Raw genomic sequence first — 16,035 nt, forward strand, 5'->3', positions numbered from 1 at the left:
CCCAACATCAGGGTCTTTTCCAGGGAGTCTTCTCATTAATCATTCTATCATACTTTCGAAGTATACTTTTGCCTTAAGTAGTGATACTTGGAACATCCCTCCATGTTGTAAAAACTGGTGTGCCAATTTTCTTCATTGGGGAGCATTGCAATTTGCAAAGCAACTATCTGGGGCAGCAGAACTGATGATATGTGATCCCAAGAGAAGCAGATACAAATCCCTGGTCAGTCGCGGATTCTCTGGTGAGCCCATACCCTAATAGGCTGATTCAAGAACATCTGTACTGACATGGCAAGTGGCTGCAGATTGGCATGTCCTGGCTAGCATGTAGGTTATAGCATGGCCTGCCTTTTGGCTGCAGCCACTAGCCTTGAGATGATTGCCAAACTGTCCCAAAGGCACTCATGGCCTGAACTAGCTTACCCTTTCAAGATGCTTTGTAGCAATAAATCACGTAAGTGCCACAAAACACTGCACATCATGTATCCCTCTCAATATTATCAACATCAAGTTGTTCAGACTAGTTTTGAACAACAATTTAATATTCATAGGTCCTCTGTGTATTTTCTCACTTTTGCTGATCTGTTCGTTTTCTTTTCTTCGGCACTGTAATTGGGACGGAAGAGGTGCTCAAGATAATTATGTAGCATTGCAGGAAATAAAAAGGCGAGAGAAGGTGAAAGGTGATGTTCTGGGTCTCTTATTCTGATGAGTCAGAGTGCAGTCATTGTGCTGTGTTGAAACCATTGCTGAAATGAACTGAGCAGGAGCGAACATTGCTCTTGTAAAGTGCAATCTGTACGTGAGAAAAAAAAGGTTTTATGTGGTAAGGACTAAATTAGCAGTTGACAAGAGCTTGAGAAATGTGTTCCATTATGACTCCCAGAGCCTCAATGTATAAATCTAGGTCTTAACAGGTGACAGAAGTCCATTGTACAGATTTAATGGAAGAGAGGTTTATAAGATGTTGTTTTACACAAGAGTCAGGCTGTTCATACTATTTCAGAATGTTCTGCATTGACTGGGAGTGATCCTCCAAGAGTTTCAGGCAAGAGTCTCTTCCAGCCCTGCCTGTTGGACCTCCTATGAGCCACTTATATTCTCTAATGCTGACTTGAAGTCCCCATTATCGATTGACATTGGCCATGATAACTAAATGGGATGCGTGCGCAGATGTCCCTCTGAATCCTCAGTGGCAACTATAGGAAATCACCAATATGTCCTGCTTGTGATCTTTCAAAGGCATATCCACCATACAGTAATGTAGAGGTTATGTTCTTCAGGGGCAGTGGGAACTCTGAGAGTTGTGATGGCACTATGTGGAAATCAAATACTAAGCTCCCATTCCTGGAAAAGGCTTTCAGCTACTGGGACACCGTGCTGTTATGGTGGCAAATTACCACTTGTGAAAGAGGTGCTGGTGGCATTTATTAACAATCAACAATTTGCTTCCAAAACTGAAGCCGTTTCCCTTATGCAAGCATAAATCAGCAGTAAGATTCCAATTAATAATAATAATAATAATAATAATAATAATAATAATAATAATAATAATAATAATAATAATAATAATAATAATAATAATAATAATAATAATAATAATAATAATAATATGTCTGTTGTGTTTTAAATGGTATCTTTTGTTGGAGATGGACAGTCTTTCTATTGGTTAAAAGCTTCAGGTGCCTAGTCTGATTATGTGTTTCAAAAACTATTGCCCCAATGGACTGTGAAACAGCTGGTTCAGAGTCAAGAGAAAGTAATGTAATGGCCTTTCTAATTCCAGTGACTAAGAAGCTTAATAACAATTGGTCTTAGACCTTTTTAATATTTTTAAGATGGCGTAATTTGTTCATGGTTAATAAAACAGTCTTGTGAGTGTACCCTGTAATGTTCTCCATTACCAGTTTCCTTTTCGGTTTTGACTATTCTCCCACCTCTTACACACAGTTGGATTTTCACAGAGCTTCTGGTCTGCACTGTCAGCATGTTCCAGATAATGAGGTTTAATAGGCAACAGTGGCTTTGATGAACTATCTCTGCCTCGTGCCATTCTAATGTAGCTATCCTGCTATGAAAACCAGGGAAGAATGAATTTGAGTTAATTTGGCTTGTCCACATTCCCTGTTGTTATAAAACAGAACAAATTGTGTTCAGTAGTTTTCTCCTCGTGTTACGCCTGACTTTTTAGTCCACTGGCTTTGTCTGTGGTGTGTAAACATTTGCTGAAAATTATTAGAGTAGAATTAAAAAGCCATACTGTACATGCCTCTAAAAGTGTAAACCGAGTCACCATATGAAATGCTGACAAATCTCCTGCCACAGTATATTCCGTCCAGTTGCTACTATCCAGGGAGGGGCAGCTTGCAAGGAAGAAGTGCCTTCTACACACAGATCTGACCTCCTTCTCTAGGCCTGCAAAAGGGACATGCAGAGAGAGGAGGACTCTGAGTCATGCCTGACATAGGAAGGGAGTACAACAACATTGTGTGCTCTCCATTGTTCGTTGTGACCTAGAGAACGTTAATTGGCAGCAACACAGGAAGGACCAGCCTTCTGTTTTCTAAAAGTAGTTGTAACAGGCTCATCATTTTGCGTAACTGCATTCTGCAGTTTGTTTTGTCAAATGTTGGTTTTGTGAATAACTTTCACTGTGCCAATAGGAAAACAAGGTATAAAGTCAGTTAATAACACTAGCTAACATGAATTGCACTCCCATACCTCCTTAAAGAAGCTTGAGCAACATACACAGTCCTTATCTTTTAACCTCATTAAAAACCCTTTGAAAATGAGGTAGGATGACAGAGGAGAATGATCTCGAGGTCACTGGGCCTGTTCTGTGGCTGAGAAGAATTTGATTTTCAGCCTTTTCAGTGCAAGTCCCAGTTGTGCAGGGGGCTGAATCCAGTTGTTTGAAGAGACTTCTTTGTAGGTGTGGTGGTCATGCCTGGCTACAACTGGGCAACAATGCCTGGGATCAGGGAGGATGCCCCATCTAAAATTAATTTTTCTGCATCAGGGAAGGCAACTGATATCCTCCATACTTCAAACTACAATTTCCATAAGCCACAGCCAGGATTCTGAGAGTTTTCCTCTGAGAGTTTTCATTTTTGGAGGATATATGATTGGCTAACTTGACCATCACTCTCACCCTTGTGTTTTGGTCATAGTATAACACAGGAAGTTGACTTAGAGGGAGCCAAACCTCTGACTTATCTAGCCCAGGACTGTCAATATACTGACTGGTACGTATCATCTCTCTTCGTGTTCAAGGAAACTTTTCCTAGCCCTACCTGTCAATGCTAGGAATTGAACCAAAGGGTTTTTTTGCATGTAAAAGCATATGCCAGTGGCTTCTGCTGTGGCACTCTAGCTCTTTTCTCTTTCTTTCCATTTTTTAATGAAGGTAATAGTACCTCAAATACTAAGCTCAAAGCAGCAGCAGTTGAGTTCTGCTGAGATATATGGTGTTTCACAAGGAACTTTCTTGACTTACTTCAGATCAAAGAAGGATCTGGACAGGCAGGATTGTTTACCAAGCTTTCCGCTCTGTCATTAGCAGTAAATACCACATTAGTGACTCTCATTTAGCTTTCTTCAGATGTACATAACTAAGCAAAGTATCACTTAATGCCCCCAATCATATTCTCTGCTGTTTTGCTTAGCTAGCAAAAAAAGCATTATTTCAGTAGTGATGATTCAATTTAACTAATGGAATACACTTAAAATCCTCTGACTAGGATTCTTCTTTAAAATGTTCAGTCTCTACAAAGCATAGAAATTCCCTCAATATTTTTTGTTACCAAATGATATCTTGATATTCTGTATGTGGAGAAAGTTGCTTAATACAATAGGACCCCTGTATCTGTGGAGGATCAGTTCTAAGTCCTCTGATGTATACTGAAAAACATGGATTATAGCAAACACTATTTTAATAGGGAATGTTGTACATAGCATGGTCTCTTGTTCCCTCTAGTGGCCAGTTCTGATAACTTCATCTTTAGAAATATATATTTCTAGGATGTTTCTTATAATATTTTTAATATTTTCAGACTGTGGATACTGAACCTGTGGACATGGTGGTCCTACCGTATAATCATCATGTCCCATCATGTCAGTTTGACTTATGGTGATACTTTTTTAGGGTTTTCCAGGTAGAGAATACTCAGAAGTGGTTTATCATTCCCTTTCCGTGGGCATGTCCTGGGATTGTGCAGCTTGCACAAGGCCACACAGGCTGGCTCTGCTTGTGGAAGGCACCGTGGGCAATTGGATTCCCAACCTCTAGCTCTGTAGCCAGATACCTAAACCACTGATCTATCCAGCGCCCATCAAAAGGATTTTAACAAAAGAAAAGCCTGGGTGGTGGTGGGTTATGCTATCATGCTATGCTATAGTACTTTTTTTAAAAAAAATAAACATTAGTCCTTTGTAATCATATTCTTTTCCTCGATGTCTTCTATTTTCACTAAAACTGGTTTGTTTGTTTTTTGTTTTGGTGTGGGTATTTTTTTTTTGTATAATGGAACAGTTTGTGAGAAAGAAAATGACCCATGCATAGTTGGTGACTTACTGACCATGCAAATGGCCATTTGGTTGGCTGCCTATAGCAGGGGTCTCCAAACTTTTGAGATTAAGGGCCACATCGTATATTTTTCACATTTTTGAAGGCCAAAGGATCGTGCATGCACTCACCCCTACCCACCCCTGAGCTCACACACGCATGGGCTGAAGAGAACAGGCTGGATAAAACGGCAAGGCAGGCTAGATGTGGCCCATGGACCATAGCAAAGAAGAAGCACTAGCAGAAACTAGAATGTGTAGTTGTACAGATGATAAGAAACAGGGGTGGCTAAATGGGCTAGTGGTTTTGGTGAATTTACCTGTTAGACAGTGGGTTTCAGTTCTTACCAGAGGGAAAATGGATGCTGCTTTCTCCATTTAAGTGTCTAGAAATATCTTTTGGTTGGGAAGAAAGGTGTGGGAGGGAAAGAGTGGGAAGGAATGGATGTACTGGAGTCAGACTGATATATATTTTAAAATAAAAGTTTAAAATTAAAACAAGCAAAAGCAAAACCACAAGTTCAGATACAGGAATAAATAAACCTTCACATCTTTCCTGTTAAGTCTTCACAGTCTTTGGACATGTCAATTCAAAGCAGCCATATCCAATCCAGGGAGAAGGAAGTGTGCCATTTCCTTCAGCCGTTCTCTGTTTTGTGTGTATATGTATAAGCTCATTTTCCACACTTCCTAAAGAAGAAGAAAACACTGTGGGAAGCCAGCCAGGCAGTGGCCTATTAGCATTTTACATCTAAGGAAGGAAATGCAGCATCCCTTTCACAGACGCTAATCTTACCTCTCCTTACCTCTGCCTTCCAGAAGCTGACAGCAACCAGAATTATGTGACGACAGAACCTCAGCTGATCTTCTATCCCAGCATCACCTATGCCATTATTGGCAGCTCGGCCATTTTTGTGCTGGTCGTAGCCCTTCTGGCCCTAGTTTTGCACCACCAACGAAAACGCAATAACCTCATGACGCTTCCAGTGCATCGACTGCAGCACCCTGTCCTCTTGTCTCGGCTAGTTGTCCTGGATCATCCTCATCAGTGCAGCGTCACCTACAATGTCAACAATGGTGTGCAGTACATGTCCAACCAGGCCTATCATAGGCCACCAGATATAGACTCCCCACCTTCTTATTCAGAAGCCGTGCTAGACCAAAGGTATGTGCAGCAGACATCCAGTATAGTGTTAAAAAAACTCTGTCAGTACTCTCAGTGCTTCTGTTTATACTACATAATGTCAGGATGGGTTTTTCTATTCTTATTCCATTAGCCACCATTTTCATAAGTAGACACATCATACAGTATGCTGCTGTAAATTTAATAATCTAGAGGTAGCAATTCCATGGAAGTACTGTGTCCTGCTAGAATTGGTGAAAGAGTCATGTGATAAAGGCTAGTTGTAAATTGTCATTTCCCTCATAATACCACTTGCAGCCATCTGGAATGGGACATCTGATGAATGAAAAGGCCTTTTTCCTATTAAATGTGCAGTAGAATACCTAGGTGTCAGGGTTTTTTGAAAATATGTCTTTACCGAGAACACTTTAAAAATCTTTTTCTGCCTGAAATATAGCACTGAATCAGGAGCAGGCAGTTTGCAGGAACCTGGAGGCTACCCCCAATACTGTAGAGGGCCATTCCTCCCCTGTCACTTCCTGTACTGAAAAAAGCTCTCCGTATAAAGGTCAGGAGGATGATCTGAAATGGTTAGTGGCACCCTCTTGAGGCTTCTGGGTCCACATTTGGCCATTTGTAAGTGGTAGGTGGACAGACAGACAGAATTTTGTGCTGCTTGAAGCCCTTCTGGCCCTGGTTTTGCACCACCAATGGAAATGAATCCAAAACATGGTGTAAGGCCACCGGAAGCCTCTGGGGCACATTTTGCTCTTCTCTGGACTAACTAAACAACACTCCTTGTGCAATAATCCAGAAAATACTGGCCAAACTCCAGTGAGGCAGTAGTTTTTTTCCACCCAACCAAAATTAATGGCCCTGTGCTTTTGACAAGGGTGGGCAAACTGTAGTCTCCCAGATGTTTGACTGCAACTCCTAACAGCTCCAGCCAGTAGAGTCAGTGGCCACCCAACAACATCTAGATGCACCTTGCCTGTTTCTGCAGAGGGTTTGTTTGGTTCAGTTTTTTTAAAAAATCAAGAGAAATGTGCGCACAACTGCTTTAACAGAGGAGCACAGAGCGAGGAAATCATTAAATAGCATCTCTCCCCGCCCCCTAGAAAAAAATGAAAGTGTGCATAATGGAGAATTATAATTTGCCGGGAGTTCACCCTCCCAGCCCTGCTTGTTTTCGCCATTTTCTTCTGAGGGCTACACATGCACTTCTGCTCTCAAATACTACACCAATGGAATGCTCAGCCTCAGAGAGTCAATAATTAAAGACAGCATCAATCTTTTAAAAGATGGCATACCAACCAGCAAGGGGGCATGGAGTTTTCATTTACCATTAATGGCATCACACAGTGCCCATGAGAGTCTCGCCGTTACACTCAGCAGAATGCTCATAGTCACAATTGGAGGCTTGTGGCACAGGAAAAGTGCCACATCTATATAACGGGAGCATTACCTTGAGAAAAGGCATGGGGATCCCTTGCAGTGACTGAATGGACAAAGCTGATCTATTCTGTGAAAACAAAATCAGGTTGAAAAAGCCCCAGCCCATAGTTAATTCTGGCATCGAATAGTTAATTAGAGACTTGATGTATTTACTCTGAAATGTTTCATGGCTTCTTCGAGATGCTTTTGAAAATGCTTGGCATGTCCTTTCCATCATCAGGTAAAGGTTCCCCTTGACAATTTTTGTCCAGTCGTGTTCGACTCTAGGGGGCGGTGCTCATCCCCGTTTCCAAGCCGTAGAGCCAGCATTTGTCTGAAGACAATCTTCCATGGTCACATGGCCAGTGCGACTTAGACACAAAACGCTGTTACCTTCCCACCGAAGTGGTCCCTATTTATCTACTTGCATTTGCATGCTTTCGAACCGCTAGGTTGGCGGGAGCTGGGACAAGCGACGGGAGCTCACTCCGTCGCGTGGATTCGATCTTACGACTGCTGGTCTTCTGACCCTGCAGCACAGCCTTCTGCGGTTTAGCCCGCAGCGCCACCACATCCCTTTTCCATCATCAACCACTGACCAAATGAAAGAATTATGGCCCACAGTCTGTTGTGGAAGCTACATTATCTACATCTGGGCTTTTAAGAAATAAGAAATCATTGTGTTCATTTTCTTGGCTTTTCTACTAAGACCAATATTGGTTACAGTGGTGACTGTGGTGATGGGTAGCAGCCGGCAGCAGCTTTTAAATGTTGATAGATTTCCAGCATGCCTTGGACTTGGTCCAGGAGTTCAATTCTCCATCGCTGTTGTCCTGGGGTTAGAGCAGTGACAAGCATCAGACAGAAGGAAATGTCCCTGTAGCCCAATATCAGCAGGTACAAAATGAACAATGAATGTAACATATTCATGCCTTCAGGGAAAGTCAAGATCTTAAATATATCTTGCTACGTAAATGCCAAACATGATATTCAAGTGCACCTTTAAACAGGCCTCGCCAGGCCCTCCACCCCAGCCCCTGCTTCCATAGAGCAGCCAGGATTTTGCCCTCTCCTATACAGATGTTAACCATGCTTTTGACAAAGGATCAGCATGACTCTGCCATCTTCCTTGCACTTCTTCAGCCCCCAAATCCACCTTTTAATATACACATAGTTTATCTACTGCATGGAATGAATTTTTAAGGCATTAATTTGTCCTTTTCAAAAAGAATTAAAACATTTGCAAAATCAGACCAAGGGTGGAGGGAGTGGTGTCTACTGGTGTCCCAAGTGTCAGCCAGTTATCATTTTTCACAACTCAGGTCAATTTTTCAGAAGTTCCTTTCTGGACAATAAAATAGTTTTCCTCTTTACAACACACAACAGAATATTTTCGCAGGAGCTTGAGTGCTCGAATAATATGTATTTTGTATGCATTTTTACTTTAACGGATCAGCTTTGTAGCTTAATAGAACTAAAATTCAGAAATTCAGGTTTTTTTTCTTTCCATATACTATACTTAGTGACATAACATATTCCATTTCTGCCTTGCAGCAGACCTCCATGGTTTGATCTTCCCCCACCTCCATATTCCTCTGAAACGGAATTCCAGCATCATATAGAACTGCCTCCCTATCGATCTCGGACTGGGAGTTTGGCAAGTACAGATGCTACAGCAGCGAGAAGTCCAGGGACGGTGGATGGCAGTCGAAGCAGGAGCAATATCTCAAGTACAGACTTTTGCAGTACCCTGCAGGAAAATACAGCCGGGCAAAGTGACTCTTTAATCAATTCGGTTTCTGTCAGGGAATTATAAACCCTTCACAATGGCAGCCGGCTTGGGCTTGGACAGGAACTCAGAAGTCTAGGATCTCTTGTGCTCCTTCTGCATAACCCTTGCCTTGCTCTAGGAATCTTCGCAGGACAAGGCCTCTCCAAACCCCCATGAAACTATTTGCCCCACTCACTTCAAAGGGATGTGAATAGGAAGAAGATGCAAGTGGCCATGAGCCTTGGCACACTCAACCTGTACGTTTTGTTCTCGTTTAACGGGAATAGTTCAGAAACTTTCGTTGGGAGTCATGTTGATTCTTTCTGTAACATGTTAGGCTTTTACGGTATTTCAGGGGTGTTTACTTGTGTGCATGGTTTGGAATGTATCCACATGTACCTAGGTATACACCTATATTTCAAAGCATCTCTTGTGTTGTTGTTTTAAAATGTATATTTATGTCTGTAAGTATGTATATAATATGTGAGTAAATGAAACTTGCATTATGTTAGTTCTGTTCAGTGGAAGTCCTCAAAAACAAACAAACCAAGCCAGAAGAGGCAGCCCAGCATTCAATCCTTCATACACCTTTTCCCCTCTTTGTTGTGTGTGTTTGAATCCTGCAAATTTGTTACAATTAGAGATGGGCATGAACTGCTGTTTAGTGCAGTTCAGTGGTTTGGCTGCACAAGTTCTGTGGGTGTTCTGGCTTCCCAGCCCTGCCTCCTTTGGCAAGTGCTCACTCAGAGGCAGCACGTGGAGGATGCAGGGCTCGAAAGCTGCACCACTGCCTCTGAGTGAGTTCCCGCTTGAGGCAGGGCTGGGAAGCTGGGGCACTCACAGAAGAAGCTGTGCAGCTAAACAGCGCCAATCATGGAACAGTGGTTCATGCCCATCTTTAGTTACAATATCAACTTCATTCCCGTCTTTTGACAATAATACAGTGGCACCTCGCTTAACAATGTTAATTGGTTCAAAAAAAACATCACTATGGGAAAACATCGTTAAGCGAAACACCATTTCCCATAGGAATGCATTGAAAACCGGTTAATCCATTCCAGTGGGAATGGATTACCGTCCTTAAGCGAAAATCCCCATAGGAAACATCGCTAAGTGAAACAATGTTTCCCCCATCGGAAAGCCATTGAAAAGCATTGCGTCGGCTTCAATGCTTTTCAATGGATTTTCCGATGTCCGTTTTCGCTCATTTTTAAGTGTCTTAAAATGTTTGATACCTGTTTTAAATGCTTGGAATCGGTAGTGCACCTTGTGAAACCTATGCAAATTTAATTTGGCTTTGTTCTGAGTCTTCATTAATTTTTGGTGATTTTTTGTTTTCCCCATTTAAATCCATTGAAGGGACAGTTCAGTGGATTTCAATGGGGAAAACAAAAAATCACCAAAAATTAACGAAGACTCAGAACAAACCCAAATTAAGTTTGCATAGGTTTCACAAGGTACACTACCGATTCCAAGCATTTAAAACAGGTTTCAAACATTTTAAGAGACTTAAAATGAGTGAAAACGGACATCGTTAAGGGAAAATCCCCCACAGAGAACATCGTTAAACAATGTGGAAAATTCCTCCAAGTAACACATCGTTAAGTGAATTCTTCGTTAAACGAAGCAATCGCTAAGCGAGGCACCACTGTATCCTCTTTCCAGATTCATCTGGTGATTGCAGCATACCTCTCTCTCTCTCACACACACACACATATACACAGTTAAGCACTTCAAAAAGTCTCACACTCAAACTTCTGTAGTAATTCTTGTGCCTTCAGCTATAATGAAACCAAAGTTCAGCTTCCTGCCTAGTGTCGAGAGTCTCCTACCTGTTTTGGTGATACGTTTTCAGGCCCTTATTTTTAACTGGTCTCTGTCTCATATTTGTCTGTCCATAAGGATATTTCAGGCTGCATATGTGCCAAAAGTCAGGTTTTTAGGTGCCTAGACCAGTCAGAACATGTATCCTTTAACAGAGGGGAATGCAAATGCCCCATGATGATGCTTTTGTGGTATTCTGAAGTGCCTTGGACTCTAAAGGTACCAAAAGTCAGAGGTATTACTCATCAGGAAGTGACTTCTGCTGTATGTGTGAATTAGACACTTTTTAATTAAGAAAACATGCCCCAATTGCCTTCTTGCTCTTTGTAAAATACTTGTTTGTGAGGTTCAGTTATGAGTGATTCACCTGTTACAAAGCAAGCTTATCCTATTTGCTCCATACACACACACACACACACACACACACACCATCGTTTGCAGCTAAAAAGTATGGGAAAAGGTACATAAGTGGTAGCTTTTCTCCCAGTGGATTTGCAGACTTGGCTTCCAGTGGACAGTTTGCAACATTTACAGCTGCAAACATTGCTGCACATGTGCCCATATGGTCATTATGAATCAGGCTTTAAACTCATCAGTGTTTTAGTATCATTCAAACAGACCTCTGGGGTAAAACAGAGAGTCAGATTACATGTTACATGAAAGATACAGCTAGCAATAGCATCCAGTTGTCCTTGTTCAAAATAAAGCATCAGTGGCATAATCTGGATTGGGAACCTAGTGTATGAAAAAGGGGGTTATAAGCATTTGTCCCCCCCCCCCCCGGCAGTACCAGCCCACATTGGGGTTGCTTGCCCAATCCAGACCAGAATCACAGTCTTCCCTCCCTACTAAGTTCCTGGACTGCACTAATTCCACCATGTATTTTTTTAAGAAGGAAAAGAAAACTGGCAGCTAAGGTAATGTTTACTTTAAGCCCAAAGAACCTCCTTGGCAGGCATTATCGGAATGCATTGTCTGCTTTTTTCATTGATTCCTTTTCTTTGCAAGACATCTCTTTAGGCTGGATAGATGTACATTTGTGCTGAGATATTTAGATTTGGAACTTAAAATAAATACATTTCAATTGTTTGTTTGCCTTTTTCTTTCCCCTGTTCAAAAGAAGTATGCATTATTTAGAGCAGTGGCTCTCAAACATTTTGGACTCATAGCTCCCTTGATTTACTGACCACTGATCGTGGGTTCCCTTGCTTGGAGAGGCCATCAGAGCTATCACTGCTACCAGGGGCAGGATATTGATACTCCTCCCGAGCCATCCCATCTCTTAGACACACACCCCCGAATATCCCAGAGGGCCCACCTTCTTCAAGGAAGCTCACATAGTACACAGGAAACTCACAAGACCACCCAGCAAGCTCCTCCACCAGGGACTATGGAGATGGAGTTAGGTAGAGGCAGGCACGTGGCCTTCATTTCCAGTTCCTTTTTGACATATAGCTATGAACAGCTGCTCTACAGCCTTCATAGCTCTGTGTTCTGCCCCTTTTCCCATGGCACCCCTGGCTCTGATCCCAGGTGCCCCACAAAGCCGTAGCACATAGTTTGAGAACCCCTGACTTAGGGAATGGCATTGGGAAAACAGAACAATAATGTCATGGAAGAGTACATGATAGATACTAAAATATCCTTCAAAGCCAGTTATGCTTTCATATTCATATATCTTAATATTGTGCACTCTAATGTGGGAACGTTAAACCCCTCAAGGAGCCATAAATTTTGAGAAATGTTGAGAATCTGAGCATTTCATAACAGGATTTAATGCAAACCTCAGGTTAAAATGAGTTTTAAAATCTTATTTTAAATATAATGCATAGCTAGTGTCATAGCTATTTTTCCTGCAGTGCATCAGATAACGTGTCTTCTTCCTGAAATAGTGTAGTTGTTTATGTGGGCCAGGATCCAAAATCTATTTTAGGCACACCTAAAGTGCTAACATGCATTGGATTATGGAGAAAGCCAGAGAGTTCCAGAAAAACATCTACTTCTGCTTCATCGACTACAAAAAAGCCTTTGACTGTGTGGACCACAGCAAACTATGGCAAGTCCTTAAAGAAATGGGAGTGCCTGACCACCTTCTCTATCTCCTGAAAAATCCATATGTGGGACAAGAAGCAACAGAACTGGATATGGAAACACTGATTGGTTCAAAATTGGGAAATGAGTATGACAAGGCAGCATATTGTCTCCCTGCTTATTTAACTTATATGCAGAATATATCATGTGAAAGGCAGGACTAGATGAATTCCAAGACGGAATTAAGATTGCCGAAAGAAATATCAATAACCTTGGATATGCAGATGATACCACTTTGATGGCAGAAAGTGAGGAGGAATTTGCTGTTTAGTCATGCCCAAATCTTCGTGACCCCATGGACCAGCTTGTACTTCTGGGAGTTCTTGGTCCACATACTGCTAAAGCCTACCTTGTAGGATTTTGAGCACGGGAAATGAGTGCAATCGTACGGCAGTTGGAGCATTGTTTGGCACTGCCCTTCTTCGGGATTGGGGAAGTTTCCTTTTCTACAGTTGCGGAGGCCTGATGCAACAATTATGGTAAGGGGGTATCAGCAGGGGCGGGGTTTAAGGTAGGGAGAGGAAGGGGTGGGGGTATTGTCGGGGTGGGTGGCTGCCTATCGGCCTGCCGATCAGCTGATCGGCTGGCCAGAAGCAGAATGGAAGAGCCATAGGACTGCTTTTTTTTCTTTGTATGGGGACGAATAAAAATGGGGAAATATTTGTCAAGCCGTATTCATTGGGACTTAAAATGTAATGAATACAGATCGACAAATATATGATGAATTGGCTATATTCATCGAAAAACCTGATCTGTTTTTATATTCATTCCCATCTCTAATTAATGGCCATGGTTTGTATTATTTTTATGTTACTGCATGACTTTTAAATGTTTTCTATATACCATTTTGGAAGCTTTGCTAAAGGTATTCTAGAAATCATGTGAATAAAAGAGAGCAGCTCCAGACATGCCCTAAGGCAAACAAGTCAGCACTATTAACCTGTATAATCTGCGGTATACTTTCCCTCTCTTCTGAGAAAGTACTCTCTCCTTTACGCACTCCCCCATTACTAATTAAAGCACTTTATAATCGCTGTCTCGGGATAGATGTTGGCTATGCGCCAACAGCTCTATAGACACACTAGTAAGAAGTTCCACATTTCAAAAATTTCTTCTGTGTTCTCCCCCACCTCTCACACACATCCATTTTGTTAAAACAGGACTGAGAAATAACAGACAGCTTTGGAAAATGTTTCTATTTTTATTGTTATCAATAGTTTATAGTTTAGGGGAAGAAGCCTATAGTGACGGAGGGGGGGATATATAACATATGATCACAGGCCTCTAACATTTTTTTTTAAAGTGAGATTCTTGGCAGTACTTTGAGTTTCTTGGCAGTACTGAACACCTAGTTCAATAATGGCAATTCTAACAGTTAATCTCCATGCAGCCGTTTTCTCATCTATCCACATCAAGTGGTTTCCAACTTTTTGAGCATCATGCTTTTTTGTGATGTTTGAGAAGCCCTGACATCCCCCTATCTCTTCTTTACTATAACCCAACACTATTTTAACACATATCAGAACAAACATACAGTGAAAAAATCTTTAATGTAAACAAAAGAAACACACCACATAATTTTTTAAAATTAGTATAAACCTCTTTTTCTGAGAAATTCCTCAAATTTAAGAACAATATCACAAAAATTGACTTAATCTGGTAAAAAATGTTTTTGCTTTTATGAAAATGTCAGTGTCTCTCACACACACTTGAGATGTAGTTCTAAAAAAAGAACTCCAGGCCCCATGGATCTTATTTGGGAATATACAGTAAAAGTTGCACAGACAAATGCTATTCTAATGAAAGTGAGAGAGTGAAGTATCTTTTTCTGACTAATCCAGTTTCCATTAATTAAATGGAAATTAAACACATCCATCTACTTAACTTTTAAACTTTATCCCAGTACAGTGATGCCTTGCAAGACGAAAATAATTTGTTCCGTGAGTCATTTCGTATTGCAAAAAAATTCATCTTGCAAAGCACGGTTTCCCATAGGAATGAATTGAAATTTAATTAATGCATTCATATTCATCTTGTGAAGCACAGCCATAGAAAAATTTGTCTTGCAAGTCACCAAAAAATTTGCAAAACACTTTCATCTTTCGAGTTTTTTGTTGCATGAGGCATTCATCTTGCGAGGCATCATGTCACATTTCCAGGGGTTTTAACAGGCAAAAATCCAATAAACCAGTCCAATATCAGAAGTCCACTAGATGCAAAACAGATACCAAAATGCCAGAGCCAAAACACAAGCTGTAGTCAGAAGTCAGACTCCAAAGCCAAGGGTCCAGAAGACAAGGTCCAAGATGAGCAGGAGCATAGATGCGAGCCAAAGAAATTGACTTGTTGCTTCCACGAGCTTCCCAGTTGTCTGGGAGCTGATTTTATAGGAAAACAGTCATTGAACTGCTGGAAGCCTTTCATTCTGTCAAAACTCAGGACTAGCTGACCGGATGTTTCTGCAGGCAGCATTCAGGCCATCCTCTGACCAAAGAAACATCATAAGTCTTTGCTGAAGCCTAGCCCTTACCCTGGCTACTGGGGGAGGAGAATCTGGTGGTGATTCAGCTGTCGGGATCTGCAAGATGAGGGGAAGTAGGGGTCTTGCAGATGAAGCCTGTCTCGGGATCTGCAGATGAAGCTCCCTCCCCTCTTGACCAGCAAGGAGAAAGGAGACGAGCGCTCAGGAGTATGTTTCAGGGCGGGATCCGGATGAACAAGGACAGCTTACCCTCAGGCATCTGTCCAGAGGAACCTTTTTCTCCTTTGCCACGCCCCCTTTTTTATTGTACTCTACTACCTTTGCACTAGTTAATCAATACAGAGGTAACTAATTTCCTTGAATACACAGCAGAATAACCAGAGTGCTGGTAAACAGAGACAGCTAATTTCCTTGAATACAAAGGCATCAGTAAACAGAGTGGTTGGTAAACAGACAGGCTGGTAAACAGACAGTTAATAGTAAACAGACACAGCTAACTTCAAATACACAGCCAATGTAAACATTCCTGAGGTAGACATTTTAACTACATTAGCCAGAGACAATAGACAGCAGGTTAATGATCATCCTTACTGGACGTTAACCTTGCAGTTTTAGCATGATGTCTGCTACTAGCATACAGATATATACATTTATATACATTTATAATATACATTTGCTACTGCCATAGATATATACATTTTAAAGGCATACAATTTCCCCACATCCCAACCGTTTTTTATTTATTTT

At 41.4% G+C, this 16,035-nt stretch overlaps 1 protein-coding gene across 2 annotated transcripts in view; it reads left to right on the top strand.

The window, feature by feature from the left end:
* Positions 1-11,804, top strand: part of LDLRAD3 (low density lipoprotein receptor class A domain containing 3) — a 204,357-nt gene extending 192,553 nt beyond the window's left edge. For both annotated transcript variants that reach the window (XM_072985951.2, XM_020814118.3), the window contains 2 exons: positions 5,383-5,728; positions 8,675-11,804. In XM_072985951.2, coding sequence (XP_072842052.1) covers positions 5,383-5,728; positions 8,675-8,936 — 608 coding nt within the window. In that variant the 3' untranslated portion in view covers positions 8,937-11,804. The remainder of the gene's footprint in view (positions 1-5,382; positions 5,729-8,674) is intronic.
* Positions 11,805-16,035: the final 4,231 nt, after the last annotated feature.

This window comes from Pogona vitticeps, chromosome 1 (genome assembly GCF_051106095.1).
Source record: "Pogona vitticeps strain Pit_001003342236 chromosome 1, PviZW2.1, whole genome shotgun sequence".
Classification (NCBI taxonomy): Eukaryota; Metazoa; Chordata; class Lepidosauria; order Squamata; family Agamidae; genus Pogona; species Pogona vitticeps.